The following is a 21,280-nucleotide window of genomic DNA, read 5'->3' on the forward strand; positions in this document are numbered from 1 at the left end:
CTAATTCCCCGTTTTACTGTGCCTGTTGTGTGCTCCTGTATTATTATGTAGGAGTAATTTGCGCTTGTAAAGTTTTCCTGGCTGTCAATTTGGACGATATTACACCTATTCATGGTCATTTAGAAGATGGTCGTCATTGCCCGTGCTTCTCTCGATATTTTATACTTTTGTATATGTGGAGTAATTTGAACTTGCGAGGATTTCTTGCTGTGTTTCTGCCTGTATTTTATACTTTTGTATATGTCGGAGTAATCTGAACTTGCGAGGATTTCTTGTTGTGTTTCTGCCTGTATTTTATACTTTGTATATGTCGGAGTAATCTGAACTTGCGAGGATTTCTTGTTGTGTTTCTGCCTGTATTTTATACTTTTGTATATGTCGGAGTAATCTGAACTTGCGAGGATTTCTTGCTGTGTTTCTGCCTGTATTTTATACTTTTGTATATGTCGGAGTATCTGAACTTGCGAAGATTTCTTGCTGTGTTTCTGCCTGTATTTTATACTTTTGTATATGTCGGAGTAATCTGAACTTGCGAGGATTTCTGTCTGTTTATATCATATCGATATGGAATCATGATCATTTAGCAGTTAGTGAGTTATCGCACTTGTTGTTACAGCGGATTTTAAAATATTTCATATATGTATGAATACGTTTTGTTTAGATTTGTATATTTGTCTGTCAAATCAATAATAAATCGTAAAATCAATTTTTAAGAGTGATTGGAATATAGGGATATAAATACGTTTTAATAATTAGAATTATAGTACCGTCATGTTCATTTCGAGTCAAACTTTTGAACTTCAAAACAAATTTTACGGATCACTATCGATACGAAATCATTTTGTCTCTATCGATGTTATCAACATATCACTCGGTCTTTTACATTGGTATCAATCTGCTTCAGTTTCAAAGAACGATCGATATCGAAACAACGATCGATATTGAATTAGGCCTATATTGTTGATATCGACATTGCAATCCGTTGTGCATATAAGGTATCCACTACTTTCACTTACAAATTTACAAATCACATTCGAAAGCAATAATACTGTCTTGGACATGCATGGTGTTTGGCGCACATTTAGAGGGAGAGAAGGGTCCAACCCCAATCCCGCCTCTTTTGCAATTGGTAGAATTTTTTTTAAAATGTTGCTTATTCTTATGCACTTCCAGTTGTAAAATTTGAAGTGTTAGTCCCCGGTATAGATAGCACACTCTGGGGAAAAATTGCATATGGTGAATCCCACTCCCCTGGGAAAAGATTCTAGATTATTTCATGAACCTGCGCTCACAGCATACGATACATGTACAAAATGTAGCACTGTCAACATACGTATACTTTTACTAGTGAGAAATATGATTTTCATTTGATAACATTTGTGATGTGTTCCCATCTTAATAGAATAGCTTAATTTAAAAAAGGAATAATTTATCACTATACATATGTACATGTAGGTATTTTCATTTCAATTATCGAGAATTAAAATATTACATTGTATAGCTTTAAAATTGTGCAATGCATTCAACCAAACCACATGACGTATCCTCTTTTACTTTTATAAACGCAAAAAAAAAACCACACACACACACACACACAGAGAGAGAGAGAGAGAGAGAGAGAGAGAGAGAGAGGCACTAAATTACAACTCAAAGGTTTGTATAAATATAATGTTAAACATACGTCAGATTCGTCAATGGGATCCCTCTTGTATTTTGGATATGCTCGGGAGGTACAGTCGGAGTCTGTTTTATCGCCACCAATCATCGTTACTACAGCAGTCGGACATTTTCGGTCGAGACAATCAATCACATCAGAATCGCCATACTCTCGAACATGCATGAGTTTGAAAAAGACAGCCCTATAATGTATATTTAGTAAAAACACATCATTTCCCCCAAAAAGAAATTATTTAATTGAAATTATTCAGAAACTCAAGTCTCATGAAATAATGAACGATTCCTACCCGGCGTCTGAATCTACAAAGTAATCTGTGGGATTTGTACTGTTATTAAGGTCCTCAATAGTGGTCAAGGCCTTTCCTTTCTTCCATTGTCCCCATTTACCACTTGCTGCGAGTCCCAAGAATTTCACACGAATTGTAGAATCTCTGGGCACACAGAGTCCGACACGTGTAAATTTTGTTCTATATATAAAATATGTTGTTTTAAAACTTCCAAAGGGCTGTGCAAAATACAACTTATCGCATATCTATATATCTATATGTATATGTAAAACTTATACGGTACCAATTTTGATGCACAAGATGCGCATTTCGACAAATAATGTCTCTTCCATGTTACACAAACCGAAATTTTGGAAAGTCGAAATAATAATAAATTTGTAAAAACGAAAAGGAAAACTAGAGTGCCAAATACTGGAGCCAAACCCGTCCAAGGATAGAGCTATGCATGAGGGAGATAGTCCTTAATTTTGAAATGAATTTCTAAAGTTTATCCCAGCAGTTAAATATACATCTGTATTTTCAAGCTAGTAACGAAGTACTTAGCTACGTGGCTGTAGAGACCCTCGGGAACTAACAGGGGTGGTAACGTAAAACTTATACGGTACCAATTTTGATGCAACAGATGCGCATTTTGACAAATAATGTCACTTCAGTGATGCTCAAGCCGAAATTTTGGAAATTCGAAATAATAATAAACTTGTAAGAGCTAAATAGAAAACTAGAGTGGCAAAAACTGGAGCCAGATTCGTTCAAGGATATATATAAAGCACTAAAATGACCAAAGACACGAACAACCAAATTGTCAAATTTCGGGGATGACCCGTTTACATAAATATGGCTAATATAGTAACAGAGAATGACAAAACAACGCAATAATTCATCTAGCACTAAAACTACACTAAATCTACAGATGTATTTACACCAGAGACTACATTCTTTTGTTGTGGACTTGATATTATATGTTAATTATTTCTTTGAAACAAATAAATCGCTCGAATTAAAGGGGCATAAGAAAACAATTTGATTTGAAAGCGACAGAATGATCCCATAATTTTACGTGTTCATTGAAGGTTGACATAACTTAAACCTGATGTATATTCTATGACTGCCCAGTAACAACCCCTACCCCACAAAAATATGATATGCTGGATTATGGGGACTCCCTTCCAATCCAAAACCAGACTTATCCAAAGTATAAAGTCGATGAGAGAGTGAACTTTTCACAAAACCTACCTTTACAATAAGATAGATTTTGAAATAGATTATATTCATACATATTTCCATTGTTGTATCTATACATAATTATGTTCACGGATGGGACGTTGAATCGCGTTCCGTGTCAGGGATCATAACCTCTACGAGAAGCAAAACAGCGTTTTCGTGGTAGTGTTCAATATCATAGTAAGCTTACTACGAGCCACCACAATGACGTACAGTGTACAACCTTCAAAAAGGAAAACCGATTCCACTTGAAAGCCGATATGTGACTAAAATGTCGTCAATCCGGCTTATACCTCTAAACAAACAAAAATGTCAATAAGATGTTCACCCCCCCCCCCCCAACCATATACTGTATCGCATACCAAACCCCGAGATCATTAGTCATTGATTTCAGATTACGTGTTACTACGCGTTATTACGCAGCTAGATTGTGCATCCAACAAAATGATCAAATAACCTAGAAAATGTGTCTGACTATCAGTGTACATTCATCAATACCTACTTAGTGAAGCCAAGCCCTGAGAATTTTACGGACGTCGGTAAGTTTCCGTTTAGTTTCGCCAAATAGCTGTATTGGCCGCCTAAAATGACCATAAAAGGGGCCTGTTTTTTGGCATCTGACTGAATGGGGTTGTCAGGAAGATCGTCTCTATAAATGGAAACATCTTTGGCAACCGTTTTCTTTGCCAACCACGATAGACGCACCTGTGATATATAATAAAACAGTATATAATATCACAGTTAACAACACTGCGATTATTGGTTGGGAACATTCGCTTGGGGAAAACGTCGTGGGTTCGAACCCTATTTGCGACAGAAAAGAGTAAAAAAAAAAAAAAAAAAAAAAAAAGATAGCTTCTGCTCTTTCTCCATGCACTTATCACTAGAAGTGAAAGTTATAAACTCTTGATACGGTGTTCTCTTTCACCCCCTATTGCACTGGAATATAAGAATGTAGATCCTGGATGGGCTGTAAATAAAGAATTAACCAATAGCATAAACTATTATAACACTTCACTATTATAGAATCAGGTTTCATAATTCATTTTATTTTACAATATTACTGAAAGATATCTATGAAAGGTGAAGATAACGAACAGTGATCAATCTCCTAACTCCTATAAGCAATACAAAATAGATAGTTGGGCCAATACGAACCCCTGGACACACCAGAGGTGGGATCAGGTGCCTAGGAGGAGTAAGCATCCCCTGTCGACCAGTCACATCCACCGTGATTTATGATTTACTTGAACAGCATAGTTCACAATTTGTTTTGTACACGTATGACTATACTTTCCTAAACCTGGTTAATACTTGTAAAAAAGGATTCAGTACAATGAAAATTAATTATATTAACCTGGCCAAATTCATCTCCACATGGCATCATTTTCCAGTTATTTCTTTGCAAACAATTGGGTGTCATATGGAAAGGGAGGTCTTTAACAATTTGAGCGTTTGCGCTGTAAACCGACCCATCTGCATCTCGGAAGGTACCAATCAAATCTCCATCCAGACCAGAGAAGCCATTGTCTGTAGCGTTTCCATCAAATACTCGGTTACCCTCGGATGGCTGTGAAAATCAAATTTTATTTGCAGTCAATTTTTTTCTTCTTTTCTAACTGACGCGAAAAAGTAATTTAGGTATACTGAGACATTACACATTTCATTTATAAGTACACTCCGTGCTTGAAAATGTCAGTTTTATAAATATTATTAAATACATACTAGAACATTACAAACTATTTCGACCGGTTTTAACAGAAACCTGGACGCATTTATCTAGCGATTCATATGGGGAAGTTTCTAGTATACCGGTCCCCAATAGCACGCGACTGTGCATGAGCAGTTATTCCCCTTGCCGTTGCTAAGCAGACTAAACACACCGCCATTTGCATATTCGCTTCGGGATGCTGAGACGTGAAACTTGCCAATGTTTCATGCAATACAGTTTAATAGAAAGCCCAGTGGCTTTTGGGTGTAATTAAGCGGGGTCTTGGGGCGGCAGCCCCCGATAAGTCAACCTGATCATGTGAGTCTATTACATAGATTTAAAAAAAAAATAAGCAAGGATGTTTGGGCCAACCCCCATTTCGGAAGTGTCCGTGGGATAAAATGTCAATTATGCCTTAACGTTTTACAAATTTTTTTTCTCTCCCAGTGTCGTACTTACTAAAACATTTTTCGTAAAATAGCAAGAATCAATATCCTTTCTCAATCCCAGATGAAATTCAGTTTGCTTACATCAACATAAGTGACGAGAATATTCAGGGGAATTTCCTAAGATAACGCACACGTGACACTTTCCTAAGATAACGCACACGTGACACTTTCCTAGACAACGAATTCTATTTTGAAACAGAAACTTTACGTCTTTTTGCATTCTGATTTTATTTCGAATTTTAAAAAACTTTAATGAAAAACCAGTTTTTTAAACCTCAGTTTACACAAAGAATTGAATTGTGGGCTTAATTTTGCCCTTTTAACGATTTTACCGATCGCGTATATATATAAATACTAAACCGCCTTCGGCGGCACTTATTTTAGCGCGCCATATTATGGGGACCGGTATACTAAAAGTGTTCCTCCATATGAAATCACGTTTCACACAGCATTAAGATTTTAGCGGCACTTTTGATATATATAACATAACTTCCGATTTGTGCATGAAATCTGTGTAGGGTACTGCCGACATCTTCAATTTTTTGTGACCAATGACAAATTAAAATCCTTTGAGACCATACTCCTGTAAAAAAGGCTATCATTATTAATCATCTTAGAGATTTCACCGAGGGTAAATGTAGCGAACACAATCGTCTGTCATCACATCCTCTACCCAGTTCTTTTGATCACTCGCGAAAGTATGACGTCATCATTTTTGCATCGCATGATGGGGCTAGAAAGTTGTTACGATATTTGCTTCAGTATTTATAAAGGCTTACGCAGAACTCGGTATTCATATGTGCGCGAATAATCCACGAGTGTATAGATACTGATGGCTTAATTCTTATTATGTCGCCACATGCTCTCGCTCGCCTACACTTTTGGGAATACCTCTATCATTCATGCATAAATTAATCTAGACATTGGTATGCACATGTAAGATGTATGTTTCATATCTTCAATACACGTGGCATGTGTAACAAACAGTGATACCGATTTCTTATTTTCTAGGGAATAACTACTTTAAAATCATTAATTCAAGTAGTCTCGACTATATATGACACACATAAAGATCATTAGTAAACATACGTCTGCAAATCCGAACTTGAGTCCATCGACCGCGCTGATTGGTGAACTGTGACCATCGTTATCTCGCTGAAAACCCAGAGCACCGGATTTGTAGTTGTCTGTGTCGGCGAAGTCCCCAAACCACGTGTCAGAAACATACACAGGGCCATGGTAAAACACGAAACCTTGACGAGGTTGGTCGCTGAGGAAAAAGTTTGCATATGCTCATTATTTGAATGGTCTTTTGAAGAATTAATTATAAATACACAGTGTAATAACAGAGGTATACACATTTCCTGGTGTCCATTTTGTTTATTTTCTAAATGACAGTTCAACTTGAATATTAATATAGCATAATGGCCATAAATTTGTAGACTGTTAACCAACTGTTATCCGCGTGCGAGAAGTATCTGCGAGATTTGTATGCATGTTGGCCCACGGACAGTTACCGTCTCTGAGTCTGACACGCAGTTCATTCATTCACTGTTTCCTCAATCAATGTCCGCAGCAAAAACGTAAAAAGACTTATTACACAAAGCTTATCACAGGGAATGTAAATATGATACTCAGTTCAAAATAAACCCGAGTTTCAAAATAAACGTGAGAATTTATATTCCAAATTATTTCTAACAGTATGAAGATATCCCGGCATCGTTTTCAGATATGAGCACCCTGACATATATTAGAGTGACCCGCCCTTGCTTCGAGAATACTGATCCCGGAACGACATGGAAATCTTATGTTTGAATTGGATATAATGTTTGCTTTTAATGATATTTACAGATCATGGCCTCCCTCAAAATGGGTTTTCATAGGCACAGTATTGCGTAAAGGAATTTGAAGTAAAATGATAATGGTAAATACATAATAATTTTTTAGCGGATCGAAGAATTTAAACGGTTAGAAAACACTCCTTGAAATAACACTTGACTATCCGATCGTGGAAATTAATCGTCGCTAACTATTTTTAGTGACTATTCTCTGATAACAATATGACGACTTTATGATAGATGGTTTACAGTATGCGGATACATTTCATCAACATATTAAAAAATGTTAAAGTTGGGAACTCATCTCAGAGGAGTCCGAACAAGTTACGCTCAGGATTTAGAAGTGAGAGTCACGGGTGTTTCAAAATATGACCTTAACAATAGAGGTCCCGTGTGGTGGAAGGCGTTGACACGATAAAGAACCCTCGCTGCTACAGCCCTGAGCGCTAAGCTAGGTCTAAAGTGGTCCTTCGCATTTGTGGTCCTTCACCTACACCGGGTGACGTTTCAATATGAGTAAAACATTCTCGACGGGACGTAAAAACAATAAATCAATTCAGACAAGTTGTACACAGAAGTATACATGAATTAAAAAAATACATTCCTTCTAAAACTACTCCACCTTTTGATCTCTAAGTTATGCGGTCATTACATCGTGAAGATAACCAACTTTGACTTACAGACGTATACTTACGCAAATTCCAAAGGCACAGACCGTGGGTATGTTTTGAATGAATTTCCACTCCCTATCACCGTGGGAGTCCCGATGTTAGGTGAATCTCCGACAAAAACACTGTCTTCGATGTATTGCTCCTGTGGGGAACTCCTGAAAAACAAGGATATCAATAGATAATTTTCTTATATTCATATTCACAACATGACATTGATATATGCATGTTCTTTTTTTTTTATGGAATATGAAATTTGTACAAGTATTTCACGATATATCTTGTATGGAATATGACATTATTACATATAGGTTTTGCAGGGAATATATACACGTTCAAACTATTATGTGTTTTTGATGGGGAATATTACATAGGTGCATGTATGGTTTATTATACAGAAATTATTGCATCGTGGGTATACACTTGCTATTGGGATATGACACGAAGTTGGTCACGTGATCAAATCTTATAACACACACAAACTCCCCGTCGAGGCCTCATTACGTCACCTACGTTTAGACCTCTATGTGAGGCAGTACAATATACAGATTTGTATATTGTGAGTCCGCGATTATCACGGGGGTAAATAACACTAAATAAGTAGCTTGAAAATACCGACATTAACAGCATTAATATAAAAGTATAGATTTTATTTCAATCATAGAATACTCAAAAGATTATCAAAAGTAGGGAGACTGTGTTCAAATTATAGTGTAAATAATGAACTTGATGTAAAACTTACGCTCTTGTTTTAAACTGTTTACGTTTGACGTTATGCATTTTCGTCATTCATCCCGTGGGGATCCGGGTTAGAATAGATCCTCAGTACCCCCTTCCTTGTTGTAAGAGGCGACTAATGGGGCGGTCCTTCGGATGAGACCGCAAAAACCGAGGTCCCATGTCCCAGCGGGTGTGGCACGATAAAGATCCCTCCCTGCTCAAAGGCCGTAAGCGCCAAGCACAGGCCTAAATTTTGCAGCCCTTCACTGGCAATGGTGACGTCACGTCTCCATATGAGTGAAATATTCTCTAGAGGTACGTTAAACAATATTTAATCAATCAATTTTCCGTCATTCTACAGTGACGTCACACAGTATACGCGACCTAAGAAATTGCTATCCCATAATGCCGAACTGGAAGAGTTTGGTTTGTGAGCAAACGAACTCTGGCGGAAGTTTGATAACGCACGAAGTAGATTTGATGACGTACCAACTTCCTATCATATCCCAATATTTACATTTACTCTTTAATCCTATGATAAATGCATTAGAGAGTTTTGAAGGATATTTGCTTATATATGCAAAGACCGAATCACTATACATTTCGTTTCTGTTATGATGTCATTGCAGTCGCGGATCCAGGATTTCAGAAAGGAGGAGGTGTGGATGTAGAATATTAGCCAAAATACTGAGCTAATTTGGGTGCCAATCTGGGCTTTTACTCGCATAATTTAATTTTTTAACTTGTGGCGAAAAGCGAGGTGACCTCTAAATTCGCCATTGCATTGCATAAGCAAGACGCTAGGTCAGAATAGCTGACTTTTGAAGCAGTGTTTGTATTCATTCGCAATAAAAGACACGTGACCAACTTCATATGAAACGAAAATGAATGTCAGTTTCATTAGTATTGACAATTTAATTTCATCTGAATTGAGTTTACATATCGTCACAATTGATTTGTGAAGGAAACTACATGTTGTAGCTACATACAAGTTACATTGAATTGGTATATAATATTATGTGAATGCTATGCAATTTTATGCCTGTACCTTTTGAATGTTAATCCGATGACGCTGTCTGAGAATCTAAATGAAAGGAAAATATTTTTATAAACAAGTTCTCTATGGATTAAAAGAGTTTTCACAATGAAGAATGCGCATTGAATCTGATATCGTTTCATGTAACAAGTTTTATTATGCAAAGATGGAGATAATAAACTTGTGCTGATGTAAAAACATTAATCATATATGTATTAACAGAGATGCACTGTACCAGCCTCTGTAGACTTACGAAGATTGAGTGACTTTGATGTATCCACCATTAATCCATGCATTTTGTTTCATGTTTTTGTACGCTGAAATAACCATATGTTATTTTATGTTAATAATGTGTGTAGAAATTGTACCTAGCTAAAACGATAGATTTAAGTATTTCGTAAGGAAATAAAGATGTCCGTAATATCCAAATTTTTAAATCAGAGAGAGTTTAGGGATTTTAATTTTCAGATATGCAGAGCTGTTCTTGAAAGAAGTCTATGATTTCAATCTTACCTGTGAGTTTGCTAATCGTCACCATTTTGGCCCCAGATTTAGAATCCTTTGGATCCACCCAAGGTTCGTACTTGTTGGTTGTTCCCAGACTGCCATCAGTGTTCAAGATATTGTCGATGAATAAACCACTCTAAGAATTCATATAAGATGTCACTAGATTAAGTCAGATTCTACACAACTGCTATACAATTTAATGTAAATATGTTTTAATGGTTGTAATTTCCGAAAACATAAAATTTCGGCTTGAACATCACTGAAGAGACATTATTTGTCGAAATGCGCATCTGGTGCATCAACATTGGTACCGTATAAGTTTTACATAGTGTAATTTGCGCTTTTATTCTCGAAAGTATAGTCTATTTTGCATTACTATGTAAATATTCAAAACAAAGAAAATTCAGCTCTGACGATGATTGGTACACTAAAAGAATGGTATGTGACCATGATTTAATGTCGATCTCTCTGGAATAATATTTTGTGAAAATTACCGGACCAACAGTATCTAGTGGCCAAAGCCTGCATTATTGAATACTGGCTATGATCCTTGGACGAATTTGGCTCCATTTTTTTTTTTTTTTTTTGCACTCTAGTTTTCCTTTTATCTCTTACAAGTTTTTTGTCATTTCGAATTTCCAAAATTTCGGCTTGAGCATCACTGAAGTGACATTATTTGCCGAAATACGCATCTGGTGCATCAAAATTGGTACCGTGTAACTTTTACATTATGACCCCTGGGTCGAGGCCTCTGCTGGTGGACTGTTAGTGCACGAGGGTCTCTACAGCCCAGTAGCTAAGTACTTCGTTACTAGCTTGAAAATACGGATGTATATTTAATTGCAGTGTTAAAATTTAGAAATTCATTTCAAAATTAAGGATGATATCTCCCTCATGCATAGTTCTGATCCTTGGACGAATTTGGCTCCAGTTTTTTTTTGGTTTTTTTTTTTGGCACTCTAGTTTTCCTTTTCGCTCTACTTACAAGTTTTTTGTCATTTCGAATTTCCAAACTTTCGGCTTGAGCATCACTGAAGAGACATTATTTGTCGAAATGCGCATCAAAATTGGTACCGTATAACTTTTACACTATGATAAAGGATCGGCAGTGAACACAATCCGTGGTTTCGTGGTCAGCAGTCGGTTAACACAATTAGTAGATTGCTATTTAACATACACAGAGATGGTGAGACAGCAGGGAACACATGTAGTCTGCTGGTGTTGAGCACAGGTGGTGAGACAAATACAGTTATCATTGGTTCATTACAATAGTGTATTAGAAGACTAGTAAGCATTTGAACTTACTGGGCCAGCATCCACAGTTGCATCTGGTTGGGTGATTGTGAATAGACTTGGTATGACACGAATGTATTCAAAATCATTACTGATACATAATACCCTTACCATCACGTTGGAATGAGCAACGTTGTTATCGAATTCAAAAATCGCTGTGTGCATGGCTTCGAACTTGTCCATGAAGTTTAAATCCTTGGAGGGACCTAGAGGTGTGTTAGGATAAACGAACCAAAACCCGTGACCCTAGAAATAGAACATAGGATACAATACTACAATTACTACGAATAAACCTAATTGAATGCACATAGTTTGATTTATCTTGAACACATTATCCATAGGCTGATTGTACAGACAATAGTCTCAAAAATTCAATCATATACACAAGTCGTGCAAACATATCCATGCTTTTTATGATTTTGGGTTCAATAGAGAGTTGGGCTATGATAATTATTTCTGTAATATAATAATTATTTCTGTGCTATGATAATTAATTCTGTGTTATAATTATTTATGTACAATAATAATTATTTCGGTGCAATGATAATTATTTCTGTGCTATGATACACGTATCTATTTATGTGCTATGGTAATTATTTTTGCTATGATAATTATTTCTGTGCTTGATAATTATTCCTGTGTTATGATAAGTATTTCTGCGCTATGATAATTATTTTTGTGCTATGATAATTATTTCTGTGCTATGATACATGTACTTATTTCTGCGCTATGATAACTATTTCTGTCCTATGATAATTATTTCTGTGCTATGATAATTATTTCTGTTCTATGATAATTATATCGGCGCTATGATAATTGTTTCTGTGCTATGATAATTATTTCTGTTCTATGATAATTATTTTTGTTCTATGATAATTATCTCGGCGCTATGATAATTGTTTCTGTGCTATGATCATTATTTATGTGCTATGATAATGATTTCCGTACTAAGATAATTATTTCTGTGCGGTGATAATTATGTCTGTGCTACAGGTATGATAATTCATTCTGTGCTATGATAATTAATTTCAAACGAGTTAATTTTACCTCACTTCCTGCGGCGACGTTGTTTCGTACAAAAGTCTGGGGATTTGTAATCCAGAAAGTTGTAGGCTTACTGTTGTAGACATCGCGAAAAAAAGAGTATATATATGACAGTCGTACAGAATGTTCCTTCATACGTGCATAATCTATCATCTCACAAACTCAGTATTTTACAAATATACACGTAATTATGAAAATGGAGTACAATCACCTTGGTCCTATACAGGTATTAGACATATTTCATAACACATTAGCGACAGAACAATAAATTATTAAGTATCGGGGTGTTCATGTATCTTATATTTAGAGACTTAATCATCTGGTCTGCGTGTAATACATTGGGGTGTGTGTGTCCTGCAGGTCAATTAATGTTGTGAATTTCTATATACGCAAGTTCGCCTTGGCATAAGGAAGGGGCATAGATCTTGAAACTTAGATATGCTTGAATATTTTTTTTCTTGATAAATTGTACGGTTTTGTTGAAGAAAAGTTCTGTGTTTAAATATTTATTGTCTCGCCCTGTCTATGAAGGGGATGCATAGTTTCAGTAGAATTAATTTACACTGCACATGTGGATGCGTGTATTTAGACAAATACATGTAGTAGCCTTATTAATTGATATCAAAATGTTTTGATTCTTCTTACGATTTATTTAAAATTCTCCTATTACACATTCTATAAAGTTTTGAGGTTCGCCCATATTGTTGCCCGCCCTGGTCACAGGGAACATGATTTTAACCAATTAAAATTCAACCAATTTGAATGATTCTTGTCCTCTATATGTCTACTGATTTTGCAAAGTGAAGTGTTGGATTCTTGAGAAACTTTGAACTATTTTTTTCCGATAGAATCTGATACTCTTATTTGTGTCATACCTTAGACTTTCTGTACAATGAACCCAATTTTACAATATAGGACCATTAGCGTATTGACACCCTGCAACGGTTAGAAAGATTTGATTTTCGTTAGATTTGAATATTTCATTAACACCAGCATATGGTGTTTATGTCTGTCAACTGATTCGATACGCGAGAACATATTATTTGTATAACCAATATCTAAATTTGTGAAGAGTTGAAAATTAAAAAGGCGCTAACAACGAAAAGTACAGTACGAACACATTTTAGTATGTCTCACGTGATATAAAAATGAATGTTGATACATTTAAAAAGATAAGATACACAATGTGAGCATTTTGACGATAAAGGGAGATAATGATACTAACTTGTCGGATTTTATGAGTTTACTCCTCTTCTGTCCAGCTCCCAAATTGCCTTCTAATACCGTTCTTTTCTCGCCACCATCTTCCAAAAAGTAGCCATGACCAAGAGTATTCAAACAGAAGTTATCTTTAACCTGGGTAAAGTAAAATATTAAAAGCACTTAATTAATTGAATAAAGATTGGAACTAATTTGATATCAAAAATCATAGTGCTAATTGACAATTATCTTAATTGGTAAATTAATATTCGGTAGATTACTTACCTGTGCGCCGTGACTACCGTGTACAGTAATACAACGAGCAAATGAATTGTGGATACTGTTTCCACTTAGTAAGGACGGCTTTGATCTGTCATCCACATCTCCACACATGTGGAAGTGGAGAGGGTAGTTTCCTGTGGGTAACAGTTACATAATAGTAAGAAATTATGAAAATGACTCTCTTTGATAAGCTATAATGTGGCATCACTCAAAAGAGCTACGTTGTAAAGATATTTTCATAAACACCTAGAGAGGTCTGTTGTCCCATGTTCGTTAATTCCACATTTTTCACCTGCACCGTCTTGAAGCCTTTCAGAAACTGTAAAAAAGGATTGATTGATTGATGTTTTCCGCCACACTCAACAAATTTTCAGTTATATGGTGGCGCCCAGTTTTTATTGGTGGAAGAGAGAACCTAGATACAATGTACTTGGGAAGAGACCACTGACCTTCCGAAAGCAAACTGGGAAACTTTCTCTCTTATCGGCGCGAGCGGGAGTCGAACCCGCGCCGACCAGAGGTGAAAGGCCGTGTGATTTTGAGCGTGATGCTCTAACCACTCGGCCACGGAGCCCCCCTCCCAAAGAATTGAAGCAGCTATACCATTAGCATGAAACAGGGAGTGACCTACAATATACTCTGTACGTTTCGTTTGCACAGTTCAGAATTAACCAGTGCCAATGTTGGTGCATTAATCAAAGTTGTCGCTAACGCAAACATCTGATTTCTTGGATTTTTCAGGACATTAAGCATTTACGGATGGATTAGGTAACATTTATCTATAGAGATAGAGTTCACTATTGTTTGCTGAATGAGTATGCTTTTATCAGTAACATATAAGGTAAGATTTTGAATATATCACATTCTTTATTGATCAAAGCAGAATTTATTTTCACAGAAATTACACGCTTAGTACTGAATCTGTATAATCAATAAAGTACAAGATCGGTTTGTGAAATTTATGGTCCCCAAACGTGGCGACTTTCCACTGTCACGACCTTTAACGTTAGTAGTCATTTAGCAATGATCTTGAGGGATTTATGACACATGATGTCTTTATGAAATGTGAAGATAACGAACAGTGATCAATCTCATAACTCATATAAACAATACAAAATATATAGTTGGGCAAACACGGACCCCTGGACACACCAGAGGTGGGATCAGGTGACTAGGAGGAGTAAGCATCCCCTGTCGACCGGTCACACCCGCCGTGAGCCCTATATCCTGATCAGGGAAACGGATTTATCCGTAGTCAAAATCAGTTAGCCAAGATCGGCCTAACAATCGGTATAACAGCATTTGACCCAAAGATAGGTTGTATTGACGAACTGGATCGTTATAAATACCATAGAATTTGCGAAATGCTGACTTCAATCGAATCTGTTGAAACCCCTGTAACATCAACTTGTTTGTCAGTAGCTTGCCTCGATTTAAAAACTGACTATACGCAGAACAAGCTCTTGCGTATCGAATCAGTTGAGAGATATAAACACCATATGCAGGTGATAATGGAATATTGCTACATAAATATGGGAAGTTGACGATGGAGAAGCTGAAATCACCCCGATTGTATTACAGTTGAGTTGTCAGTTTGCCGTTAATGTCTACTTTCAATAAAATATCTAATTATGAATCGACATATGAATGAAAGTTATTATTGTTAATAGACAAAACGTCGTCGATATATCTAAATGTCAAATTGAAGGCCACAGCAATCTATCTTGTATTAGTTTGAAAGTTATATGAACTTGGTTAAAATTGCAGACAGACAAACACTTAAGAGACGGACAAACCTAAGCGAGCATACAGACTGTGGACAAAAGTATCGGAACGGTTTACGTGGCGTTACACAAGAATGAAACTGTTCGCGTTATTTACGGCAAGCATTTTCAGTGTAGATACGATTTGACTCTACACCCTAGGTATTTTCATAATGATGATGACTTCCTGTTTACACTAACTACGTTATCTTTGTCGTCTGCAATCATAAAGTTAGTAAAGACCTCTCCAAACAACATGGCCTCGAAACATAAATATGCATCGGATGGTGTTAAACAGTCAGTTGCTACATTAGTTCAGAATGGAAATTCTTTTCAGAAAGTTGCAGATATGTTAGATATGGCTAAAACATCTGTGCATCGAATTTACAGAAATTTCTGTGAACGAGGAACTGTAAAAACAGCCCCTAAAACAGGTTGCAAGAAAAGTCTCAGCGATCGTAACAGACGGAAAATTTTACGACAAGTGAAGGCTAACAGGAAAACTCCATTTGCCGATGTGACGAATACTTTTAACAATAATGAAAACAGAAATGTATACAAAAAGACAGTGTGGCGTTTTCTTAAGAATCAGAGGTATAGTCGATGTGTCTTTACGAAAAAAATAAGGATTTCCCCTGAAAACAGGCAGAGAAGAGTGGCATAGTGTCGAGCCAAATCAACGTGGACAAACGATGGCTGGAAAAAAAATTATTTTTTCAGACGAGAGTCAAATTGTTATTGGTAGTGATAACAAAGTGTATATCTGGAGAAAAAGTGACGAGGCCTTTAGACCAGAATGTATTTCACCTGTAAAAAACAAGAAACTTGCCGTGATGGTTTGGGGTTGCATAACCTATCATGACGTCGGCACATTAACACGTGTGGAGGGGAACATCAATTCAGATAAATATATTCAAATCATAAGACAACAATCTATGGCCAGTAATAGGAAGACACTTTCCGGACAACAATTATATATTTCAAGATGATAATGCACCAGTTCATCGTTCTAGGGCTACTAAAACATTCATGGAATATAACCATATCAACACGATGGAGTGGCCAGCACAGAGCCCAGATATAAACATTATAGAAAATTTATGGTTAAAGATTAAAAAAAAAGATAGAGCAATCAATGGATGAGATTACCTCTGTGGAATAATTATTTGATAAAATTTATTCAATTTGGACCCGTTTCGATTGTGAAACTATTAAACATTTGTACCAATCCCTCCCCAAGAGAATCACTGCAGTACGGAGAGCCAAAGGCTATATCACGAAATATTAAAGATGAATAAGGTATTTTTTGGACAGGAAGATACAAAATTGTCTTCTCTTTAAAATAGTGGCAATTTATGTTTAGTATTCTTTATGAAATATGGTTATTTTAGCATCGAATCAAACGCGAGTATTTTTGCAAACTGGACAACGTCATAAATCGTTCCGATACTTTTGTCCACAGTCTGTACATGTACCCGATTTTCGACTTCGGAGTATGATTTATCTCGTTAGAGTATTGTACAAACCTTTACGTGTCCTCCCATTTGTTTTTTACCCGCGGCAGCTCCTCCTTCTATTACGATGTTTCGATTCATCAGGGCAACCTCACCGCGCATGTCCACGTTTTTGTAAATTTCTCCGAAATGCACAAATTTTGGCTCAACTATTTAAATTGACAGACGATTCAATATCATTATAAAACAAAATGGTACAAAATGTTCATGTGATGAAAAATATCATATTGTAAACAAATAAAACTCTTACTGTTCACTCGAACTTGCTTTGAGGTACAGGATGAACAGTCTACAATGGTCCCGAATTCCCTCTGTTTCCAATCGAAATCAGTGGAAAGTAGTACCACTTTATCTCCTATAGCAATGTACATATGCACATGTAATAAATGAAACATGGGCTTTCTTTTTACTAGATAATATTTTGCAAGCAATAAATTACTAAATATGGAATTTATACAAAATCAGCAGGATTATAGTGTATGAAAGGTGAAGGTAACGATCTCAATCTCATAACTCCTACATATGTATCTATGTATGTAGCACTATCAGACATTCGTAATACCAGCACCGTTGCAACAGTTGTTACTGAATGTCATATCTCCCAATTATCCACACTGTAACTGGAAATCCACTAACGTTATACATTTTTGAGTCGCCCGAGGAGCATGATGGATGCACATTGATCACTTTACCCGACATCTTTATGCGTTTGCCAATATGGGATATTATTGCTGTTGACCACCGATATAGTTATGTAATTTCATCAACTTCTGCATTTATTTATGAATGCGATGTTTTTCGTTGCTATAGGTTTCTTTTTATTTATCCCCGTGGGGATCCGGGTTAAGCCCCTTTCACACATTCACGGATCAGGAACCGGTCGACGCCGGATGCAAAATTCTAGTCATCCGGGGTGATCCGACGTCTTTGGGTTTTGTGACGTTGTAATGCCGGTATCAACACGGTCTTATCACGATGCAGACATGGAAAACTCCGGTTTCTCTATGGATAAGCACGGTAGCTATCCGTATGTCCTGGGAAAAAATCCCGGTCACTGCCGGCATGATCACGGAGCGTACGGAAGATCACGGTTTCTGCCGGTCCATCCACGGTTGTTTCACGGAGATGCACGGATTATCACGGTCTTTCTTCCCTGCGTTTATCGTGTCTGTCCGAGTAGTTACCGGAAACAATCCGTGTACAGACCGTATTCTTCAGCAGAAAAGTTTCGGACACGGATGACCCCGGACTTTACACGGTTACTTCGGTGGCTACACGGACCTCTCGGTTGATACACGGACCTATCGGTTGATACACGGTACCTAAACGGATCAACACGGAGGATTTTCTTCCGGGACGATCCGGGATAAAAATTAAACATGTTTAATTTTTTCACGGTTTGGCTTGGCCAAGCTGTATTGTTCCGGACGCCACCGAATGCATACACAGTTTGTACACGTTGATGGCGGATTGTCACGAACCATCACGCATTGACAATCCGGGATAACCTGGCGTCTCATCCGTGAGTGTGTGAAAGGGGCTTGACCTGAATACCCCTTGTTGGTCGTAAGAGGCTGCTAAATGGGGCGGTCCTTCGGATGAGTCCGCAAAAACCTGTCACAGCAGGTGTGGCACAATAAAGACCCCCCCCCCCCCCTGCTCAATGGCCATAAGCGCTGACCATAGGCCTAAATTTTGCAGCCCTTCACCAGCAGTGGTGACATCTGTATATGAGTGAAAGATTCTCGAGAGGGACGTTAAACAATATACAATTAATCAACCATTTTATTCATTACTCTTGATTGTTAATGGTGGTTATGAAATTGCGGGTGTTGAGCTAGCGAAAGCTATGCTCCGTTGACCTTTCAGCTGCAGACAGCAGATCCTATGTTGCCGGATTAATGACTGATTTTCTGTTGATAGCCATTGTTGATGATGACCAAATCCCCTGACCCCCCCCCCCTCCCCCAATAGGAAGAAATACTTAAGATACATAGAGCATGCGCAGTTATGATCCACAATTGGAGAGATAACTTCCTTAATGAATATATTTAATAACACATCACCGAACATCAAACTAATAAAAATCAGACTTCTTACATGCGCACCGTAAACTCTTACGAGTTTACGGCGCGGATCTAAGAAGTCTGATTTTAGTTATATGTAGATTGCACATGTCATTATTGCCTAGTCAAATGGTAGGAGCTAAATATAAAAAGTGGCGTTGCAGTTGATAGTAATATTGTATTCTTGGTCCCTCTTCTCCGAGGTTTTATTGGGTTTACACGACATGTTGAAACAGTTAAACTTTGAGGCTTACAGAAAGAGCACGTACTATTTCTCAAAGCGCCTAACACTTATTTATAGGACGCGTTAGACTGTGATTGCGTGTTCATAGTTTACCTGTTTGCCATGTGTTGGTATCATCCACGAGATGCAGCACCGGTATAGAATTCTGTGCGAGACTAGACTTCCCTCTAGAGTAACACTGTCCTCTTCTTATCGTGTGGACCCAGCTACGGACACCAAACTTGATTCCGTTCTCTTCGTGGTAAAGTTCTGCTATGCGTACCATTTTACCATCGTCATTCAGAAGTTCCTGTGTAGAGGGATTGTCCCCTATATTAAAATAACAAAAATTCTATTTAAAACAACGAATACCAGAACTTTATTTGTAGGTAAGAAAGGCGTGATATAAAAATTCAAAACAAACCTTAAGCTATTCAAAGATATTTCGATATTGCGTTTAATGGCTCAAATATAGACTAATGCTTGTAAATCCTCCCGTGGCTACATGTAGCACTGATGCGACCGGAAAGAGGTCAATGCTGATGTTAATCAATCAGCATTGCCAATTTTACTGTCAAAATAAGTGGGGCGTTAAAGGTGTCCCGAGTTAAAGGGAACGGCAACCCTGAGCACACAGGTGCTTTTATGAGTAAAGTATTACTTACTGATATAGTAAATGACAGTCTTTAACAACACACATCCTTGTTTAACGATTAAATCAATATTAAATTACTTAAATTATCCACCGCTAAGAGAGCGGTCATTGAAGTTTAATTTATGACGCCACACCGTCGGTTCAGGTTTATTTCATCAGCAGCGACAAGTCACGAACTGTTAAGTTTGAAGCCGTGTAAATTTGAGTCCGTTCTTTCGTAAGAAGAAATTAAGGAAAGAAGACTTTCAGTCGAGTCGCAGACCAGGCAGACGGTACACGTTTCTTCATACAAATGTCTCGAACGTCAACTTGTCATTACGCAAAGGATGGATCTATAGTTTATATTGTCTAGTTGGTTGGGTCAGGAATTTCGAGAGAGAAAAACTTTTTACACATATTCCCTTCGCATGAGTGCAATCAACAGCTTAAATAACAGAGAGGTATCAACCTTTTCATTCGTAAAATCTACCACATGCACATCTTTAATGATCTTAGAATCTCCTCAAAACCAGAACAGACGGTATGACGTCAAAATCATTATTTTTTTGTGGTCTTGAGTAAAAAAGAGTTCCACATCATGGCAGACTCTATAAATGGCTGGGATTTTAATTTTTAACGTTTTCAAATTAGTACTGAACAGTATATCAACAGAATTGTATGAAAAATGTTTATCATATAATTAATCCTATCATTTATCATGTAATTCTTTGGTTGCCTTCCCCTTTAATGACGCACAACCCCTATGGCACGTAAAACATCGTTTGGCAGATTTTCGATGAGGGGAAGGGTCACTTGTATCCACCCTAAAATGACTGCAATATTGTCAAAAACAGCGTTATAACAATCAATCCAGGTCCTATTGTGAATTGTTAGATTTGATCTCTCTGTTTAGTGCTAGCACGACTAGATGTTTTCCAAAGAGTTCTGGGATTAACCGGACCACAGGTAACACCAGAGGTGGGGAACAGGTACCTAGGAGGAGTACGCATCCCCTGTCCACCGGTCACACCCGCCACGAGCCCTCCAAATCCAGTCAAAAAGCAGTACGACACGAATATCCAAACATTGGTCCGAAACACGTCAGACAGCATTTGACATAACGACAGACTATTTACAAATAAGATCA

The 21,280-nt window shown here is 37.2% G+C and overlaps 1 protein-coding gene across 1 annotated transcript in view; it reads right to left on the bottom strand.

Annotated features, from left to right (window-relative positions):
- The window catches only part of LOC125668322 (cell surface hyaluronidase-like), a 35,406-nt gene that overhangs the window by 1,164 nt on the left and 12,962 nt on the right, over positions 1-21,280 (bottom strand). Inside the window, exons 6-22 of the mRNA XM_056163740.1 lie at positions 19,614-19,829; positions 17,461-17,565; positions 17,223-17,359; positions 14,180-14,252; positions 13,937-14,067; positions 13,673-13,807; positions 12,455-12,520; positions 11,519-11,653; positions 10,121-10,250; positions 9,861-9,924; positions 9,620-9,655; positions 7,878-8,009; positions 6,435-6,615; positions 4,543-4,755; positions 3,688-3,890; positions 1,965-2,144; positions 1,682-1,859 (exon numbers count right to left, since the gene is read on the bottom strand). Of these exons, the coding sequence (XP_056019715.1) occupies positions 1,682-1,859; positions 1,965-2,144; positions 3,688-3,890; positions 4,543-4,755; positions 6,435-6,615; positions 7,878-8,009; positions 9,620-9,655; positions 9,861-9,924; positions 10,121-10,250; positions 11,519-11,653; positions 12,455-12,520; positions 13,673-13,807; positions 13,937-14,067; positions 14,180-14,252; positions 17,223-17,359; positions 17,461-17,565; positions 19,614-19,829 (2,315 nt within the window). The remainder of the gene's footprint in view (positions 1-1,681; positions 1,860-1,964; positions 2,145-3,687; positions 3,891-4,542; positions 4,756-6,434; positions 6,616-7,877; positions 8,010-9,619; positions 9,656-9,860; positions 9,925-10,120; positions 10,251-11,518; positions 11,654-12,454; positions 12,521-13,672; positions 13,808-13,936; positions 14,068-14,179; positions 14,253-17,222; positions 17,360-17,460; positions 17,566-19,613; positions 19,830-21,280) is intronic.

This window comes from Ostrea edulis, chromosome 4, assembly GCF_947568905.1.
Source record: "Ostrea edulis chromosome 4, xbOstEdul1.1, whole genome shotgun sequence".
In the NCBI taxonomy this organism is placed as follows: domain Eukaryota; kingdom Metazoa; phylum Mollusca; class Bivalvia; order Ostreida; family Ostreidae; genus Ostrea; species Ostrea edulis.